This window comes from Myxine glutinosa, chromosome 6 (assembly GCF_964187855.1).
Source record: "Myxine glutinosa chromosome 6, kmMyxGlut1.1, whole genome shotgun sequence".
In the NCBI taxonomy this organism is placed as follows: Eukaryota; Metazoa; Chordata; class Myxini; order Myxiniformes; family Myxinidae; genus Myxine; species Myxine glutinosa.
The window spans coordinates 21871947-21893560 of NC_136266.1; the positions used below are offsets into that span (position 1 = coordinate 21871947).

At 44.2% G+C, this 21614-nt stretch overlaps 1 protein-coding gene across 7 annotated transcripts in view; it reads left to right on the forward strand.

Moving 5' to 3' along the window:
- Positions 1 to 21614, forward strand: part of LOC137429642 (catenin delta-2) — a 580920-nt gene that overhangs the window by 536315 nt on the left and 22991 nt on the right. For 5 of the 7 annotated variants that reach the window (XM_068119734.2, XM_068119735.2, XM_068119737.2 and 2 more), the window contains 5 exons: positions 1486 to 1636; positions 10087 to 10285; positions 11021 to 11105; positions 11648 to 11771; positions 12221 to 12361. In XM_068119734.2, coding sequence (XP_067975835.2) covers positions 1486 to 1636; positions 10087 to 10285; positions 11021 to 11105; positions 11648 to 11771; positions 12221 to 12361 — 700 coding nt within the window. The remainder of the gene's footprint in view (positions 1 to 1485; positions 1637 to 10086; positions 10286 to 11020; positions 11106 to 11647; positions 11772 to 12220; positions 12362 to 21614) is intronic. The other 2 variants (XM_068119736.2, XM_078779667.1) reach the window with 1 other exon arrangement.

Below are 21614 nucleotides of genomic sequence, written 5' to 3' on the forward strand. Positions count from 1 at the left end.
AATCCACTTGGAATACCTGGAAAGGATGTATCTGCACACAGCTTTGTGTTTGGCATCAGCTGAGAGACTCTTTCACACATGCTGTCCTTTCCACGGTGTGTCAAATTGTTTAAAATGTTGATTTTGTTGATTCAGGAGCACATGTCTCAGTGAGCAAATAATTTCACCTGGTTGGGGAGGTCTTCAGACTGAGCATTGTTTCAGGGCCTCTTGCAAAAGCCATTGTATCTTTCGCAACTATCACATCCTGCTGGGAGCTTTGCATTTCTTCCTCCCCTCGGGCATGTCTCATCTGCTCCCCGCTGCTTTTATGCCAAGAACACCAGATGAAATAGAGAGCACCATATTGCTGAGACCATATACTCTTTCTCATGATGTAAGCCTCAATATCACCTTTATTGTATTGTGCGTGAAACTTGAGATTTTATAAACTAGTGAGGTACCCGTGCTGCGCACGGGTGGGAGACCAGAAGCGAACAGACAATGCAGAAACGGCGAACGCTAAAGCATGAAACCAATAAATTCCACATTCCTGTAGCACCTTCAGTCGCACGTCAGACATGGACAGCAAGTTCATGAAGGACTTCCATGAAAAACGTACCCGTTCGCAAACAAACAGGTACGTTTGTTCCATACCCAGAAAATGGCGAATCTGCATATGGCGATCCGCGAATTCACGTTTAGAAAGTAGAAACCATCATGGCATTTCGTCATTCACTTGAACTCGATATCTCCTTTTTCATTCCAAACAGCATAACTCCAATCACAAATTAAATAACATTAATATAAACAAGAAACTTTCAACAACATTCGTGACATAAACAAATATTTAAATCCTGATGTGAAGTTCCGTATGGTTGGGTGAACACAATTACGAATTCAAAATCGTAATTGTATTCACTCAATTCCAATCATCAATTGATACTTTAACAAAACGATTAACACGATTAACGTTTAACGATTTAACATTACGATTGAATGACGGTTGTATTGGGATATTATCAAACCCACGCATTGCCGTCATCTGTCCACTTCCGTATTCGCTGCAGGTTCGTAATTCTCATCAAAATCGTTCTAATCAGAATTATAGTAAGATGTTGTTTTGCTTGTACATATCCAGCATCCGTCAAATATCTGACGGAGGTGCTGAGGATGCTTCATAGTTCTTTAATATCAGCATCTGGTTGAGGAATGAGCAAGAAGCATCATTGGTAGATTTGCATCTTAAAACTTGATTCTACTATTAAAATTCCCTTTCACATTGTTAATTATTCTCAGTATTTCTGTCCCTAACTTCAATGAATCCTAACTCATTGTGATTCCTTTGAATACCCTTGTGAAGTCAGTGGTTTATTTCATCACAATATTTCATAGTGAAGTCTTGATCAATGAAAAATTCTGAACAAAGCAAATATGTAAAATTGTGTTCCCAACCACTGAAATTCTGTCAGTAATTTGCTTCTGGTTGTCCCTTTGTGCACTCAGTGGGCCAGTTATGTGAGGGCAGCCGTGCGCAAGGAGAAGGGCCTTCCCATTCTGGTAGAGCTGCTCCGGGTGGACAACGAGAGGGTCGTGTGTGCCGTCGCCACTGCACTGCGCAACATGGCGTTGGACACACGTAACAAGGAGCTCATTGGTCAGTTCTGCGCAGCCCGAGAATTATTTCTCAGAATACATGTTTCTCCCACTGCAATTGGTGCGCAAGTAAATGTCTGTCAAGTGTCTCTACCATGGCAAAGGACACTTAAGCTCGGCATGAATGGTTGAAGTAGCCTTGTTTTTTCCAGGCACGGAAGCAGGCCTTATTGCTTTGCTTGCCATATCTTTATGGGAGATGTGATTACGACAATCATAAATGGGGAACGATGTAAGATCTAGTACATCCTCATGCGTTGCTGCTTTATCTTTCCTTTCATTCCTCCACCGGTGCATTCAACTTTGTAATTCCGCAGCTTTGCGGGGGTTCTTGTGGGGTATCCTATCACACTGTTATTGCTTTGCCAGCAGGTGGCATATCACTCGGCCTGTACTGTTTATCGTTTTAACCCTCATTACCTGCTCGCTCTCTTACTCATTTTGTAATGTATTTTTTTGTCCTTCATTTTCATATGCGACGTTAATAAGCAATTTTTAAAACAGTTGGGAATGGTATTAGATAGTTGATGTTTATAAGGGAGTAATGAAAGCTGCGGATTTTTGATTGCAAATATGCATGCACTCAAACCTGATTTCAGGATGTTATTACAAGATCAAAATGTGCTTCTCAAACAAACGAACCGATAACGAATTCAGCTGTGCTACAGCTCAATGTAATTGTGTTTTTGGGAATGTGGGTTATTGTCTCGTTAATCCATAAGTGTAATTCGGGAAGCCACATCGTGGTAACTAACGAAAAATCATGTACCGGTATCAAAAGTTGTTTGGATTTCGTGCTAAGGACAATCGTCGAACTGTTTATTTCTGCTGAGAATAGCAGCCAACAAAGGCCAACTTTGGATGTAATCCATTGAATTGAAATTAAGATTATACACTTCTTCGTTCGTAATAGAGTCCCTCACTTCATAAAGAAAAGTAACTAGAAAGCATCCCAAATTGCAAGGCTTGTCCACATCCGCTTTGTACTCAAACTAAACTTCAGGAAAACAACAACTAAAAAAAAATGCAAAATATATTCATTATTGTTTTCTACATTAGCCCTGGTGTTGGGCTAGCGGCTAGGGTGCCAGCTTAGGATCCAAGGATCCTGGGTTCGAATCCCGGTCGATCGCTGAATTAACGCCAGGGGGGTTGACTCAGCCTGTCATCCTTCCGAGGTCGGCAAATTGAGTACCAGTTCACTGGTAATTCCCTGCTTGTCGTAAAAAGGCGACAAAAAGGGTTGGCGTCAGGAAGGGCATCCAGCCGTAAAACATCGCTTCAAAAAGGGGACCAACAAACAACAACAACCACGGTCCCCGAAAAGGCCAACCCCCGCTTTGCGGGGAAAAATGGCCTCTAAACGGTGGTTTATTGTTTTATACATTCTAATAATAAAGATTTGTTGAAAATTTGATGACAAAAGTTCGAATGGTAAGCTAGAAAGCATCTTAAAATGCAAGTGGACAAAATAAAGAAAAACCGAAGCAATTTAAAAAAAAACTCCAGTGCATAATAAGGGATATTTCTACTTCCTGTGACTTTACCCTTTGACATTTGACCTACTCATTAATTGCTCTTCTTCATATTCTCATAATAAAGGCATTTTTTCCAAGCTGGCCTCCAAAGCCAGTCGCCGACTGGGCATGCGAAGTCCTTCCTTGGCACACCTGAGCTCCTCACCACATACAAGGCTTTCATCCGCAGCTCAATGGAATTCTGTTCCCCCCTCTGGGCCGGTGCTCCTGCCTCACACCGAGCTCGACTTCACGCTGTTGAAACCAAAGTTTTCCAAATCATTGGAATCTCCTGCGATGAAGCTAACTCCGAGAGCCTTTCACTCACTCACCGCAGGCAGGTTGGTGGTCTTTCTGTCTGCTACTGACTCCTCTCCAGCCTTGCTCCCCCAGCTCTGTCTGGGCTCTGTCCCCCAAATATTCCTACAGGTCGCACAAGATCCGCCTGCAACCCTCTTATGGTTAAACTGCGAAAATATAGGCTCTCTGCTCACCTTCACTCTTTCATTCCCCTTTTCTCCCGCCTCTGGAACAAACTCCCTTCAATCCCACTCCTCCCTCCAGGTCTTTAAAACAGCTGTTCACCGTCATCTCTTATCTTCCCCCATCCAAAACCTTGATATTTTCTACCCCTGCTAATTCACCCCAGATACACTTTTTTGAAATTCCAACTTCTTTCCTGGAAGTCCTTGCAGTGTCCATATGTTTTATACCTCTCCCACCTCCCCCCAAGCCCTCTCCCTCCCACAGTTCTCTCGATGTCCCTGCTCTCAAATGTTGTGTTTGTGTCCTTCCCCCTCTCTCCCCATCTTGTCTTCTGCTCCCCTTATTTTGTGTTTTATGTGTCGGTTTGACTTTTTGTGTGATTAATGTTCGCTCTTTCACGAGCCTCGATCTTGTATACAAAAAAAAATTTAAAAACGTTTTAAAATTTTTTTGATGACAAAGGCTCAAATGGTTAAAAAGTTGTGGCCTCGACACACACACACGCACACACACACACACACGCACACACACACACACACACAAGCGACTGCAATACCTTGACCTCCCACTGCGTGGGCGGACTGGCTAAATATATTGTTTATATTCACAGTTGCCGATGCATTGTAGAGATCATTCAGCTGAGACTGTGTGCGCCGGACACCTTGCATCATGTGGAGCCGATGTGAATCAATACCTTCTCCTGATGTACAGCAATTCAGCATAGGAAGTCATTTCGTGGACACTGTTATGTATCCATTGAATACTTGATAGGGGCAAAGGAACATCCATTTTCCCTTTGAATGAGATGTCTCTTTTGATCACTCCCATTTCTTGGACATGTACTTTGAATGAGGAAATGCTGAACTGAAGATTTTTTATTTTTTTTGGACAGTGATTTTAGCTCTTCATATACCTTGTATATAAATCACATGCAGGACAAAGACATAATGGTAACTCAGTGGCTATTTGCCCATGAGTTACAGGAACCTTAGGATGCGGTGACCAATTTAACATGTTTGGGTAATTTGAACCTGAAATTCACTTGATGGACCAACATACTGACATACATGGAGGCATATTCCTGTTTAAATAATGTCTGGCAAATCAGCAAAATGACATTTGCTGGAGCCGTGTCTGTAAACCATTAGAAAAGTACTTGGCTCTTGCCTTAGCATTGCCCATTCTCCCCTGAGCCTTGCTAATAAAGCCTGAGTATAACTTTGGTGCACCTGCCAAATGATCATGTGACCAGGTTAGAGCAGGGATTTCGATTTTTGGTGCAGCGCACAGTGACTGACCATTGTGAAATAAATTGTTGGTTCTTTGACGTCCTCCAGCAAATATTAGCAAACACCTACCCAGTTTAACATCTCTCGAAAGGATGGAACAAGTAATAAATGCATATGCACACCTAAGAAACACCAGGATGAGAGTTTATCGTGGGGTTGGGAATCAAACCCAGACCTGGCAGTTCAAAAGTGAGCTCACAAACTATCCGCTATGCCGCCAATCCATTTATATTTGCATTATGAAACAACTTCACTTTTATGCGGAGCCTGTGCTTCTACGACTTTGTCTTAAAGTAGATTTTCATGAGATTTGCTCAGGCTTTGGCATTTAAAAAAAGCTTTTGTTGATCCGTTTGCAACAGCATGGCTCGTTTTCCCCTCTTGGAGAGCAAATTCGACATTCCCTCTTCAACCGCCAGCCATTATGCAAGACACAGACATCGCTCCTATACCATTAGCGATCTCCTTTCCTATAAGTAATAAACAATTGATGGAATCGCAATTCGTCTTAGTCTGAGCTGTTGTAGCGTTTTAGAAGATCTTTATTTAACAGTACGATAAGGCTCATGGAGGAGTTTGCATAAAAATCCACTAGGACAGTAGAAGGCCAGACACTCACTCAAAGGATATGGACGCATCAACATAGTTTCTCAGATTGGGACCTGGGATCCCAGAACCTTGAGCTATGTGATCATTTGGGAATGCAAAGCAGGCCAATCATGTTTTCTTTCTTTTTCTGGGATGTCTTTGACGCATCGTCAGATATAACATCGTAAAAGGCCTAGCTGATTGACTCAATATTGTTTGAACATCAAAATCCTGTGTTCAACGTCTCCAACCAATCCTAATGGTTTTGCTTTCTCTGCTGTAGAAATATAACTTTTTTTATCTTATCTTGTCATCTCAAAATGAACATGTTGGGCTGTAAAGATTGTTTTCATGATTTTTTTACACTTATTCAGATCACCTGTAATTCAAATTTTCCTCTCTGTCATTTTCTCTTTGGCTGTCTTTTTGTACACATTACGGCTAATTTTATCCGAATGGAACACGGTTATGAACTTTTCAGGAATGCTGCACACTCTGAACACTTTTTGGTGATTGTGTACTGTCACTGCTTTTTCAGGGAGGGTGCACATTGTCATGGGTTTTATGAAGAGGGACCATTGGTCGTGGCTTTTTCATCTCATATCCTCTCATAACCCCCTTTAGATGTTCCTTCACTGGACTCATGTGTTTTTCTTTCACTAAGTTGAAAACCGCATTTTTGTGCTTTTTGGCGAAGTAATAGACACTGAATTCATTTTTAGGAATCCTGGAATTCTGATCCTGGAAGCCTATGATTTGGCACTTTGTATGTCTGTACACATGTGTTTACATTTTGAACCTCTTCTGTCAAACCGATATTTGGATTTTCACAAAACATGGCAGACATCTTCAATATGGTAGCCATGCTCAAATTTTTGAGCCACCCCTTAACTCTCGTATTAAAGTTTGTCAACTTGGATCAAAACGTTTTTACCTCCGCCACCTAAGCTGGACGGAAGTTATGTTTTCACCCATGTCTGTCTGTCTGTCTGTTTGTCTTTCCATTTGTCTGGCTGTTTGTCTGTCTGAGAGCAGGATATCGCAAGAGGTTTTAGATGGATTCGGACAAAATTTGGTGGACAGGTTATGTTTGTGTGGGAAGGAAGAATTGATTCGATTTTGGTGAAGATCTGGATCTGAATCCAGATACTATAATTTTTCAGTGATTCTTCACCTTTGAGAGGTGGGGCCAAAAACTATATATAACATGATATCTCAAAAAGTTGTGGACGAAGTTTGACAAAATTTGGTGGATGAGTTGGTTCAGTGACAAGAACTAGCCCATTATTACTTTCTGAGATTACCAGATTTGAATCTCGTAAAGGTTTGAATCTGGCAAAGGTTTGAATCTGGTAAAGGTTTGAATCTGGCAAAGTTTTGAATCTGGTAAAGGTTTGAATCTGGTAAAGGTTTGAATCTGGCAAAGTTTTGAATCTGGTAAAGGTTTGAATCTGGTAAAGGTTTGAATCTGGTAAAGGTCACCTACTTTCTGACCCAGCTATGTTCCCTCTCCCCCTCAATCCTCCTCCTTGGTGATTTCAATATCCACATGGACTCCACTGACTCCACAATAACCACTGACTTCACTGATTTACTCACCTGCTTTAACCTCACTCAACATGTCGACTTTCCTACCCATATCCGTGGTCACATTTTGGACCTTGTCTGCTCCACTGGATTAAATTTGCACCATCTCTATGGCTCCGACCTCACCCTCTCTGACCACTTAGCCATCACTCTGACCATCAACATCCCCGCCCCAACACCAAGGCATTATCGCACAATCAACTTCCGTAAGCTAAACGCTCTTTCACCTACCTCATTCTCATCCACCCTCTCTGAAAAAATGTCCACTTCTCCCTTCATTGACCTCCACACCCCTTCCGACCTCACTGACTACTACAACCACACTCTCTCCTCCTGCCTTGACCAGCTTGCGCCTGTAAAAACCAAAACAGTTTCTTTCACCCATTCTGCTCCCTGGTTTACCCCTGAACTCCACCTGATGAAAACTCGTGCTCGCCAACTTGAAAGACTCCGCAATAAAACGGGTCTCACAGTTCACTCCCAAGCCTACAAGGACCACATACAACACTACAAAGATGCCCTCTCCCACGCCCGCTCTGCCTACTACTCTCAAATTATCCACTCTGGCTCCGGAAACCCAAAAGCACTCTTCTCGACAATAAACAAACTCCTCCGCCCCCTGAACACCACCACCCAGTCATTCACAGTAGACAACTGCATCTCCTTCCTCTCTTTCTTCCAACGCAAAATTGACAACATCTACAACAGCTTGACCACCGCCGCACCCGCTCCCCCTCCAACCACCTGCCCCCCCTTGTCCTGCCATCCCCTGTCTCGGTTCTCCCCAATCTCCCCTACTGACCTCTCTGAACTCCTCATAGGAATGAAAACTGCCACCTGCACTCTTGACCCCATCCCCTCCAGCTTTGTCAAAGCCTCCCTCCCTGCTCTCTCTCCACTTATCATTGCAACAATAAACTCCTCCCTGTCTACAGGCATCGTCCCACCTTCCCTCAAAATTGCTGCTGTTACCCCCATTCTAAAAAAACCTGGTCTAAACCCTGACACCCTAAACAACTTCAGACCCATCTCCAACCTACCCTTTCTGTCAAAAGTTTTGGAACGCGCTGTAGCCACTCAACTCAAACATCATCTCTCTGCCAATAACCTGTATGAAACATTCCAATCCGGATTCCGGTCCAAGCACAGTACTGAAACTGCTCTCCTCAAAATCACCAATGACCTTCTCCTCTCCTCTGACGCTGGCAACCTCAACATTCTCGTCCTCCTCGACCTCAGCGCTGCCTTTGACACCATCGATCACACTATCCTCCTCACCCGACTTGAATCCACCTTTAACGTTACCGGCACTGCCCTCTCTTGGATTAAATCATACCTCTCTGACAGATGCCAGTTCATCTCCATCAATAACTGCAAATCCCCCACTGCTCCCCTCCCCCAAGGTGTCCCCCAAAGTTCAGTTCTTGGCCCCCTCCTCTTCATCCTTTACCTGTCCCCGCTCGGTCACTTAATCCGCCGTCATGGTCTCCAATTCCACTGCTTCGCCGATGACATCCAGCTTTTCATCTCCACCAAGTCCGTCTCCACCGACACCCACTCTATCCTGACAAACTGCATCACTGAAATAAAATCCTGGCTTCAAATCAACTTCCTCAAGCTTAACTGTGATAAATCTGAAATAATCATCATTGGCCCAAAAACGCTCACAAAATCCACCCATAACTTTGCCCTCAACATCGACGGTATCCCAGTATCCACCTCCCCTCACATCCGGAATCTTGGCGTCATCTTTGACCAAACCCTTTCCTTCGACAAATACACTAAACAGATCACAAAGTCAGCCTTCTTTCACCTGAAAAACATTGCCCGTCTCCGCTCATCCCTCTCCTCCACGGCTGCAGAAACCCTCATCCACGCCTTCATCACCTCCCGTCTGGACTACTGCAATAGCCTCCTCTATGGTTCACCCTCAAAAATCACCAATAAACTCCAATACATTCAGAACTACGCTGCCCGTCTACTCACCCATTCCCGGACCCGTGACCACATCACGTGACCTTTACAAGCTTCACTGGCTCCCCATCCCCCAGAGAATCCAGTACAAAATCCTCCTCTTGACATACAAAGCCCTCCATAACCTGGCCCAATCCTACCTGGCTGACCTCCTCTCCAGACACACTCCCACCCGCAACCTCCGCTCTGCTGGTACCAACCTCCTGACCCCCTCCATCCGGACCAAATTCAGATCCTGGGGGGACAGGGCCTTCTCCATCGCTGCTCCCACCCTCTGGAACTCACTACCTCACACCATCAGAGACTCCTCCTCACTCACCACATTCAAAACATCACTAAAGACCCACCTGTTCAACACTGCATTCAACATTCAACCCACAGCATTTAACCCCTGACTATCTCTTCTCCTTCTCCCTCCTTTTGCTTTAAATATTTCCCTATTGATTCTTGTCTTTTTGCAATTGTTGTTTTCATGTATTGTTATGCATTATGTTTGCCACTCTGTCAAAGCGCCTTTGGGCTTCTGGAAAAGCGCTATACAAAATAAATGAATTATTATTATTATAATTATTATTAGGTTTTGGTTAAGGTCGGATGCTGATCCGGCCTATCAGTGGGCTATAAAACGTAAACTGCTCAACCTGGAGGAGGTATGCGCTCTACTGAGTGTCGTTCAAGGTGTAATGCCTTTTTCAACCATTACTCACACACTTAGCAAAGTATTACAATTGAATTGTTCATTTTCTTCCTTCATTGGACACACCAATGAAGGTTTACCAAAGCTGTCCTCAGAATCATGCTTTATAGAGGCTCATTGTGGGCCAAGTAAAACAGCCTCTTTATTCATTCCTCAAATATCTTGTATTGCCAGGCCTAGGTGGCCACAGGGTCATTGCACCTTTATTACATTTTACAGGATAAAGCGAAATGCTTGTAAGCTAGTTTCCAAGGAATTCACTGAAGCAAGGCCTCCTTCATTTGCATTGCGTTGTGTTCCCTGGCTATGTTAGGAAAGTATGCGCTCCGTGACTTGGTGCAGCGGCTACCAGCAAGTGATGGCTCATCACGCACCGGCGCAGAGGTGAGCACAGCAGCCGTTTGCTGTGCCCTTAACGAGGTGGTTGGCCGCAACCTGGAAAATGCCAAAGCCCTGCGGGACGCCGGAGGCGTTGATCGACTCGTCACTATCGCTCGGGGAAAAGCAGGAAGGTGGGAATTCGGGAATGAATGAAGGATCGTTTTAACGCCATTTTCCCCGCTAGAGCAGGAGTTAGCCTTGCGGGCCCCATGACAATCATGGTTTCCTGTTTGAGGCAATGTTTTTATGGCCGGATGCCCTTCCTGGCGCCAACCCTTAGTCGCCTCTTGCGATCCGCAGGGATACGGTGTACCTATTCTAAACCGGGGTACACACCGGGATCGTTCATCCCAGCAAGCTGGTACTCAATTTGCCGACCTCGGAAGGATGACAGGCTGAGTCAACCCCCCTGGTGTTAATTTAGCGATCGACCGGGATTCGAACCCAGGATCCTAGGATCCCAAGCCTGCACCCTAACCGCTAAGCCAACACCAGGCTTTGTGTTCCGGGAATGCTTGGTGGATTGTCTTTCCCTGAGTTGCATGAAAATTATTATATGAACGTGCAGCCTAATGATCTTAATCCAAGTGTTTATCCCGATCGAGCATTCCATAAGCGCTGACCATTTAACAGACGACAAAATCTGCCTTCTTTTTTGGAAAATCAATGCACAGGTAAACATTGGAGAACGCAGGTTTGACATTGTTCCAACAACATCATACTTGTAAAAAAAAAAAGACCATCCCATCATTTCCGTCTTCCGAGAAGAGTCGAAAGCAAAGCTAAACCGAGTTTGTCAGCCCGAGTAGCCATTTTAATGCCATTTTTATGAGATCTGATAGTGAATCATTGTTTCTGTCTCGCAGACATCCCCCCAAGGTGGTTCGGGCCGCAGCACAGGTTCTGTGTACTATGTGGCAGTACCGGGATCTGCGTAGTCTCTACAAGAAGGTCAGCATCACCTCCATCAATACAGACCGTTGGTTGTAATCGTATATTATTTTGAACCACATCATACAACCTTTGTAACAATCAACAACATATCAGAAGCCTTGGGATACAAAACATCATTTGAAGCAGAGAAAATTTGAAGTTGGGGTATTAATTGAAAGAGTTTGGAGATTATGAGGCTGGAGTGGTGGCATCTGGCCCTGCTTTGTTTCAGATCCTCTGGCTTCGTATATCCAATGTTTTGCTAATCTCACCGGTGCCTTGCTGCCCAAAACCAAGCAAATCCATGACTTCAAACACTGTTCCCTTCCGGCACTGTGCACAGAACCTCGCAAGAGTATATTATGCCATATGTACAAAGAGTATGTAGGCCCGAACTTTACCGTCGCCTACTTTTGAACATTAGCATGCATTATGAAAGACTGCGCGCGTGCTGATAAATGGTTGACTGGCAGGAACAAGAGCGATAAAGTTCGACGTCTAACCGTGGCTTTTATAGTCGCTTTTCTCTTTTCTTTTTTTCCTCTTTGTCTGAAATGAAGGACGGCTGGAACCAGGCAGATTTTGTGTCTCCCATTTCGTGGTCTGACTGGGACAGACAGAAGTCATGTGAGACGCTGTCTTCATCTCCTGCTATTCGCAGACCGTCTCCCATCAGTCAGTCAGGTGGCTACCAATTGTGATAAACAATATGAGCTTAAATAAACAAAAGAGTTTTCTTTTGGCATCGGTCTTCCACTTTTAGTCCGTGTGACATTGTTCTTCAGATTCAGCACAAAGATCTTCCATGAATTGATCAATGGAGATGCATATCGTGTTCTGTTTTGTGTTTAACAAAGTCGGATGGCGAAACCATGCTTATCACTCTGCTTGCCTTAACAAGGGGGGAATTAAATGCTTCCTGAGTATGGCAGTGCAAATAAGGCCTTGAGTTTTATTGGAAATGTCCATGGGTTAATGCCATTAAGAAAAATTGGTATAGCATTGAGAACTGTTGGTGAAGGTTGTACGTGGAGCGGTTCTGCGGAGTAGCTGCACAGCCTTGCACATTGCCTGGTAGAAATGTCCAGATCTGTAGGGCCACAGCTCACCCTCTCTGCCCATTGTTGCAAAAGTTGGGAGCGTAGCCTCATCACGTGAGCTACTCGGAGCAGAGGAGCGACGGACGGTTGAGGGGGTGAAGCGGCGAAGTACGTCAGCATCACGCTGTTTGCCCGGACAGCCGGAGCCACCACCAAGAGATGCTGCCCGTGGAGGTGAACCTTCACGTTTTGTGTTGTCCATGTAGAAATCAGATACCCAAATACAAACTTCTTACATGATAACAACCTGGATGTTTTGACTGCATAGTACTATAGACTCATTAAGACATATAGTCGTTGAGATGGATTCTGGCGAGATAATTGCAAAATATCAAGCAAAATAATTATTGCATACTTATTTATTCATCAAATCGTTTATTTATTTATTTTTCCTACAGTTATATCAAAATTAATTCAGAGGCATTGTTTTAATGGTAGTCTGCTGTATTTAAGTTATCTTGCTAAATTTTCAGATATACAGTTATCAAAATTTAGATTTTATAAATGGGAGCAACAAATAGTAAGGGGACATTTTGAAATCCTGTTGGAAGGAGCAGGGTTGGAGGGTAGGGAGATCATGTGAAAATTATTTACTCATAACCTGGGAGGAGTTACAAAAAGGTGTAATTTATACAACTAGTGAGGTACCCGTGCTACGCACGGGTGGGAGGCCAGAAGCAAACAGACAATGCAGAAACGGCGAATGCTAAAGCATGAAACCAATACATTCCACATTCCTGTAGCACCTTCAGTCGCACGTCAAACATGGACAGCAAGTTCGTTAAGGACTTCCATGAAAAACGTTGCCGTAATCGGTCTTCTTCCGCATTCGCGGCAGGTTCATAATTCTCATCAAAATCTAAACAGTATTTGTAGAATTTCAATAAAAGCCACATCACTGTTCATATCGGTAAATATTATTCCATCGTGTTTGGAAAACCTGAAAAAATTGGAAAAACAATATAGCCTATTTTACTCCCAGGGGCCCCAGGATTACCCACCCAAAATATCGTTGCGATCGCTTCAGCCGTTTTTGCGGTAGCTTCGAATGGATGGACGGACATTTGGTGAATTATAGTAAGATAAGAAACTTGGGAAATTTAAATGCAAGATAAATGTGCAGAGAAATAATACACTCAGGCTGTTCTAGCTCAAGTGAATGAATTGGCTGACAGGATGGTCTAGACTTTAGAGGTACGCACACTCACATGTAAGCTGTCTGGCCTTGGTTTGAATCCCAGCCCAGCTATAAACTCTCATTCCGGTGTTTCACGGGCAGGTTTATTCATAAATGTGCGTGCCTTCCCTCGGAAGGATGTTAAGCAGTATGGACATCATTACGACAAACATCATACGTCATTATAACAATAGATCACGACATTTACAACACAGGAATGAGTAGTTACCCAATGATGATGACATGACCTTCTTTGTTTCAACACTAAAAGGGTCATCTCCTCCGCACACAAAAGTGGATCACAAAATCAAATTTAAATTAAAACTGCGGGCAGTGATGATCCGGGGACCATGCCGCTCCATCCTGATTGGACGAGCGCGTGCCAGAGTCGTTGACAATGGCAGCCCGGATCCGATTGTTCAAAGTTTGAACTGAATCGATCGAAAAATGAAGGCAGGGATCCATTTTTAAGGTTTTAATAAAATCCAATATGGCCGCCAGGTCACATGACCTATGACGTCATATTTATGATATGTATACAATCACATGGCGTACTATAAGTGGTCAAAGTTTCAACTCAGTCGATCGAAAAATGAAGGCAGGGATGCATTTTAAAGATTTGCATGAAATCCAAAATGGCCGCCATGTCACATGACCGATGTCATCATATTTATGATATATATACAATCACGTGCCATACCATAAGTGGTCAAAGTTTCAACTCAATCGATCGACAAATGAAGGCAGGGATGCATTTTAAAGGTTTTCAAAAAATCCAATATGGCCGCCATGTCACGTGACCTATGACGTCATAATTAGGATGTGCATCCAATCAAGTGACATACTATAATTGGTCAAGGTATCAAGTTCATCTGACCAACGGTTTGGCCTGTAGGTCGCCAACAAATTTTCATGGAATCATCTATCTATAATTCCAGTAATCTCTGTGTGTCTGTGTGTTTGTGTGTTTGTGTGTTTGTGTGTTTGTCTGTGACCGCTGTTTCTCGACAACCACGGGTCCGATATACTTGAAACTTGCCAGGTATATTGCTGGGGACCCGAGGATGTGCCTTTTCAAGGTTTCATATTAATCGGACAAGTAGTTACCGAGCTATGGCGATTTCTTTACCAAACTCCGCAAGCCGTTCGCTTTGGACCAAACCATTTCATGTAAATAGAGGGGGGGGATTGTCACCGTACTCGCAAGCCGTTCGCTTTGGACCAAACCATTTCATGTAAATAGAGGGGTACGATTCAACCAATCAGAGAGCAGCGAGCTATCACGTGTGCCGAACGTGGCGAACAGACTCTGCCTCGGACGGCACATTTGAGAGCGTATTCATTTATTTCACGTTGGCAAACTATGTTGGCGTTAAACTATGTTTTAAAACTAATTAAAACTAATTTGCGATTCATCGTAACTGCGATATGCAACCTTCCGGACAGTCAAATGAGGACGTCACTTCCGGACTTACGGATAGTCATAGTGACGCTGAACGTGGCGAGCAGACGCTGCCTCGGACGGCACATTTGAGAGCGTATTCATTTATTTGACGTTGCAATCTGTGTTGATTGTTGTAAGGTACGATCGATTGTAGTACACGTTTATAATAACTCTGCCGATACAGGCCCGATTAACTGCAGCGCCATCCGAGCTGCGGCGTCGGGACGATACATTCATTGTACGGTCACATCACGCACTTACGGGCACGCCCATGGGCCCATGGGCACGCCCATGCATGCATGGGCGAAGACATTTTTTTTTTTTTTTTTGGCAAGGAACGGGCACCCACGTACGGGCACGTCCTAGTAATAATAATAATAATAATAATAAACCGAGCGATTTCAAAAGGGTACCTATGGTCCCCTAATAAAAGTGGATCAAAAAGCACACAGAAAGTGGATCTATGGTGGTCTGTAAAAACGGACACATGCTCTATATGGTCCTTTGCTTGATAAAGCTTGTGGATCGCAAATGAAACGTTACTTGAGGCTGACCCTGCTCATTCCTGTTTGTACCAAATTGAAGAATAGATTGAGGGTGGGTTCTCAAGGTGTGTATAGCCTCTCAAAAACCCTCTGAAAGTCTAGCCTTGCACCTGCATTCTTGTGGTGGGGTTGGTTTCACAAACGGGTGTAGAGTTGAAAGGTTAGGGTTAGACACTGGCGCCTCAAAACAATCAAGTCAAGTCTCAAGCAAGTCTCAAGTCTTTGAGGGCAAGTCTCAAGTCAAGTCTCAAGTCACCAGGGTATTACTTGAACTGGTGTCAAGTCCCACATTTACTTATAAACCGAGTACATTTCAAGCTATCAAGGAATTAAGACACAGGGCTTCATTCGTTGCAATATATGTTCTGAAAAGCAGGTTGACAAGCTTGGCAAGTTTTATTTGTCAATTTCATAAAGTAGACATTATTTGTTTTGTTTTTCGCAGCAAAAATAAATTTATGTTAAATTTACTCCTCATATCTAGTGCACTTACTTGAACATGTGTACATACGGAGACTAGTCAGTAACCTCAGCTTATGTTTAAATTGTTTACACATAGAACCAAAGCATTCCATGTGGAATGGAAAGGCGATTTTAAAAATGTACTTGTATATTTATTGTGTACGTTAAATAAAACGTATTATCAAGAAGCAAAGTGTCGAATCAGGAAGTGGATGGGACACTGTGGAAGCAGAAAGAGGGTGGAACACTGGGAAAATGAAACGTATACCTTATTAACTTAAATTGTTGTCGTGATATAATCTACAATTATTGACAAGGTTTAACTAATCCATTTATGACATTTAAATGACATTTAAATCATCCCATAATCATTTATCGGGTCGGGATATGCACGGGGCCACGTTTCCCTGTTTCGACATGAATGGCGATGACAGGGTTTGAATAAATTGTGCTTCCTACGTTGGTAAGACTGGCACTTGCCACTTGGACATGGTGTGCTCTGTGCTGTCTTGAGAGTGGACACTCCCTTTATCCTCAGTGGAGAACGTTTTAATTCTTTAACCATGTTTTAATTCAACGTGTATTCCACGATTATTTTCTGAACATTCAAATCAAATCAAAATAAAAAATGGTTTATTAAAAGCATGACTGGCAGCCAATGGCTGAATTACACATGCATAAATACACTTATTTATATGAATCCCTAATTTCTTAAGTTTTTAGATGTTAACCTGGACATTAACATCCAATCATAAATAAACTTAAATTCCAGTTCAGATTTCGATACTTATTTATTAGTCCATGGGCTCCGATCCTCAAATCTGAATCCATATTTTGATTATATACTTTAATTAGTCCATGAGAGGTCCTGGTGTTTCCAAGGCATGTTTGAATAGGCCTAAACAAAATGGCGGCTTAAGAACCCAGCGATGTGACAGAGGGTGACCAAGATGGCGCACCACAATTTTGGTAAGGCTTACTTTGTTTTTGTTTTGTGATGAGCACCACCTAAATTGTCTTCAAAAGGGTGTTTAAGCAAACACAAACACCCAGTTTACATTCATGCACACACCTTTGGAGTTCGCTTAGTATGCCTACAAAGTTGGAGTTCGCTTAGTATGCCTGCAAAGTTTGGGGCCGCTGAGTTTCATGGTTTTGGAGTTATGGAGGACACAAACACACACACACACAAACACACACACACACACACACACACACACACACACACACACACACACACACACACACACACACACACACACACACATCGTCTTTCATCGTATATATATATACATTCATACATATATACAAACATATATACATTCCTTTACAATTGGAAATTTCACTTGATCTGTCTAAAACATGGTTTTCACACTCAACAACCTCAAATGCTTTTCAAGAACTGAATCTGATAATTGCCATAATTCACATTCACATACTTTTTCTGCTGCTCACATATTATCCCATTATGATATTTATTTATTTATTTTTGGTGGCATCTGTCCAAAATTCTGGGCTGTGTTCTGCTGCCTCCAAGTTTGACGATATTTGCAGAGTGAATTTTCTTTAAATGGCGGTGGTTTCCTGCATGATGAATACAGTTTACATGGTCATGCTTGTTTGTACAGTGAATGTAGTTGACTTTGGAGTAGTTGCTTGCATGGTGAGTATCGTTTATGTGGAGTTGTTTGGCTGATTGAGGAATTTGTTCATTTGGGGGTGGTTGGCAATTCAGTGAAACTGTCTGTGGAATCTCAAATGGGGAGCGAGACGATTGTGGGGAGCACGGGGATGCCAGACGTGTCTCCTTGTGCTCATGATGAAGGTGAACTTGGGAATTTGCTTCCTATGAATTTCCTTCCATTACTTCCCATATATACGTCCTGCACGTCGAGTTATAACGTGGCCTTGTATGGACATTGGACTTTCTCGACACTTAGTCTGCTGATTTCAACAATGCCCAAAAAGGTCTTCATTTAAATCTTCATGGGCAGGCAGTTCGTTTTGCTGCTTTCAGCCGCATACCTATGGAGCTATAATATAATCATTGTTTGAAATTGTGATGATCATTTAATTTAAGAGTTCTCCAAACACATTTATTGAACAGTCATCCTTTTGCTAAAGCATTGAATGAAAGCTTCATAACATACGAGTACTGCAGGGAAACGGAAATGCTGGCGGGTTATTGTTTCCACATTCCAATACCAATGGACAGTTCCTTAGCAAGTGTTTCACTCATAAGTTATGGTCTGCCATGGCATGGACGTTCACAAGGGTGTTTCCAGATCTGACCCTCCAGTAGGCCTGACACGACATGATAGACAATGACATTGGCCCAATTTGAATCACTCGCTAAATGCACATGGTGCTTTACTTTCCATAAGCAAAGAGTGAATCATTCAGCTATCACCTGACATTGCTTCAACTTTGGAGGAGTTTAGGAAAATTTTCTCCATTCTTTTTGTTTAAACGCAATGCATGTTTTTCTTGCACTGTTGGTATCCATCTATATTTTAGTCCACATCGGCACAACTAGAGGCATTTATTTAGGACCGTCACACAGCAAAGAGGTCCCAAAACTCCCACAGCTATTAATATGAATGAAAGCGAACTAGCACACCCTCTCTATTTCTTTTCACTACAACAGTGAACTGGAGAGAAAGAGAGAGAGAAATATATATATATATATATTGTTGCGAATATGGAATTTGGCCTCCATATCCGCTTGTAAATATTCCCCTATTTTCTCCAATACTCCCCAACTTTCCCCAATCCCCCATTCCCTAGTCCCATTGCATGTAAATAACAATCAGTAGAGCCGACCTTCCCCTTATTCCCCCATTAAATGTCGTGCCCAGGTCCACCGCACCACACGTAGACAACTTTCGGACATCTTCCTAGTTATTCTTAATCTATGTCAGTTAAGGCCTCGTTTCCATTAATTATGACTCTTCGTTGCACCAGAATGTGATTATATGGCACCAGTAGTGAGTTTAGGACCTTCCCATACCTCCTCCCATCTTCTTCCCCAAACAACAACAACAACAACAACTACAGCTACAACAACAATAACAACAACTACAACAACAATTACAACAACAACAGAAGAGATGGCGGCGGAGCGGGGGAGGATGCGTCCTCACACCGGCTCGATTAGCTCCAGACCATGCGCTCCACGGGGTTACCCCGAAGGGGCTGGCTGTCAGCTCCTCGTCAGGGGCGGAGCCAGTAACCCCCCCCGCACGCACCCAATAAGAAGGGCGGACCGATTCCATCTGGGCGGAGCTAACGAGCCGAGGGCGTGTCACTCCCCGCCGGATATACGCAGCCGCTTGCCGGACGTGACCAGAGATGCGCCCCCAGCTTGAGACGACAAGACGCCACCTCGAGCGCTGAGAGACCTCGTGCATCTGTTGGGCCGCGCCATCCTGTCCCTGAGCACAAGGTGCACCTTGTGCTGGCCATCGAATACCCGCTTTCCTAGCCATCAATCCCCGTGTGAGTCAGTTTTTGTCCTGTTTCTCTGTGGTCTGTCGGGAATAATATAAGGTTGTGTCTAAGTGCCCACCTTCCTATGTTTCCCTCTTGTCCCTGTAATCTAACCTTCCGCCTTAATATAACCTCCTCCGGAGGTCTTGAGAACTGAACCCCTGGTGTCGTATTGTGTCATTATAACCCAGCCGGGTGTCTTCTTTTTCCTTCATTGGTCTAGCATAGCGCGATTAGTCAACCCCGGGTGCAATCGGGGTAACTTGTACGGATACGGCGGCCATTCCGCTCGGCCCACCATACCATCAAAGTCGTATCTGTAACAATTGGTGTCGGGAGTGAGATTCGAGGCCCGACCAAATTTTGAAAAAAAAAACGAATAGAGGAAAAAAAAAAATTTGGTCAAAATTTGGAGCGGCCGAAATTTGTATTTGTTTTACGAAACTCGAATTTTGCAAGTCGCGCTATGGCGGATCAAGACAGCTGGGGTCCGGTAGGGGAGAGTGAAGCAGGGTCGATCCAGGACCAAAATGAGGGACAGGAGGAGAGCGAAGCAGTGAGGGCGGCAGGTTCGCAAAATAGCGCCGTCACGCACGAAGAAGCGGGCGCGCAAAATGGCGCCTCGCTGATCACCGCGCCAGCGACCGTGGCAGCGCCCCCGGTGGATTGGAATTTGTTTTTTATGCAAATGAAGGCCCTTATGGACAAGAATAATGAAGAAATGGAAAGCAGAATAATGATGGGAATGAGGGCTGATAGTGAGCGGTTGGGAAACCAAATGGGGGTAATGAGGGACGAAGCGAGGGCTCAGAGTGAGCAAATGGGGGTAATGAGGGACGAAGCGAGGGGTACCAGTGAGGGGTTAGACAATAATTTTGAGGAGTTAGACAAGAAATTTGGGAAGATAGACAATAATTTTGAAGGGTTAGACAACGGGATAAAAGAAGTGAAAAATGGGTTAATGGGGGTAGAAAATAGAATGGCTGCCCAGGAGAATCAGATAGAGGGAGTGAAAAATGGGTTAGAGGGGTTAGAAAACAGTATGGAAGGCAAATTGAGGGACATGAGGGACCAAGCGGAAAGGGAAGTTAAACAAATGGAGCAGCAGATAGAGGGGGTCAGAATGGGGGTAGAAACCAAACTGGATGCTCACAGGGAGGAAATGGAGCAGATGAGGGTGGCATCTGGGCAGGAGATGCAAGTGATGGGAGAGCAGATCAGAAGAGGAGTGAGTGAGGAGGTCGGAGGAGTGCGCGAGGAGGTGAGGCACTGTGAGGAGCACATGGAAAAGGAGGTGAGAAAGGGGACTGTAAAGTTACAAGGGGGCATAGAGGACCTGACGCAGGAGGTGGAGCAGCTGACGGTGGGACAGACGGAGTTAGTGGAGCAGGTTCAAAGGAACACTGCGGTATTAGGAGGTTTAAAAGCGACACAGAGAGAACTAAAAGATGACTTGGTGGCGACGAAGAGGGAATGTCAGATGGTACGTGAGGGACTGACAACGAGGTTGGACGAGGTGGTAGAGGTAATGGAGACGAAGGACCGGCAGGTGAGGACGCACATGGAAACGGTCAAGGTAGCCTTGGAGGACGAGCTTGAGGAGACGTACCGGGGAATAAAAGAGGTGAAGCACAAATTAGAAGAAGTGGAAGAAGGGATGAGCGAAATTAAGAAGCGACGGAGAGGGGATAAGAAAGAAATAAAAGAGGAGATAAAAGAATTGGTCCAAAGTCTGTGTTTGGATCGTGATGACGTGCTCATTAACCGGATGAGGGATTCGCAGGTGATGGAGGAGAAGCGAAGAGGAAGAGGACCCGGTGTAAGTGGTGACCAATATGGTCGCGCGTATGATGCGCCAGGGGATTTAAGGAGCTTGGGGGTCGAGATAGACCCGGGTGTTCGTGAGAGGCCGTGGGTGAAGTGTGCGACAGGTCTGGTGTGCGAAAGAGGAGGTGTGCGAGAAAGTCCGACTCTGGGGTGTGTGAGGAAAAAGTGCGTGCCAAGGAGTAGTGAGGGTGCTGGCGAGAGTGAGTCGGTCGTAGCGCGTGTGCGAGGGAGCACATGGAAGCGCGATGTGGTAAGTGTTACAGAGGGTGTGACGGGAGAGTGTGCGCAGGAGTGTGCGCGAGAAAGGTGTGTGACGGACAGGTGCATGAGGAAGGAGTGCGCTGTCAGAAGTAAGGAAGAGTGTCCACCTGTGGTGAGTGTTACAGAGGGTGTAACGGGAGAGTGTGCGCGAGAAAGGGGTGTGACCGACAGGTGCATGAGGAAAGAGTGCGCTGTCAGAAGTAAGGAAGAGTGTCCACCTGT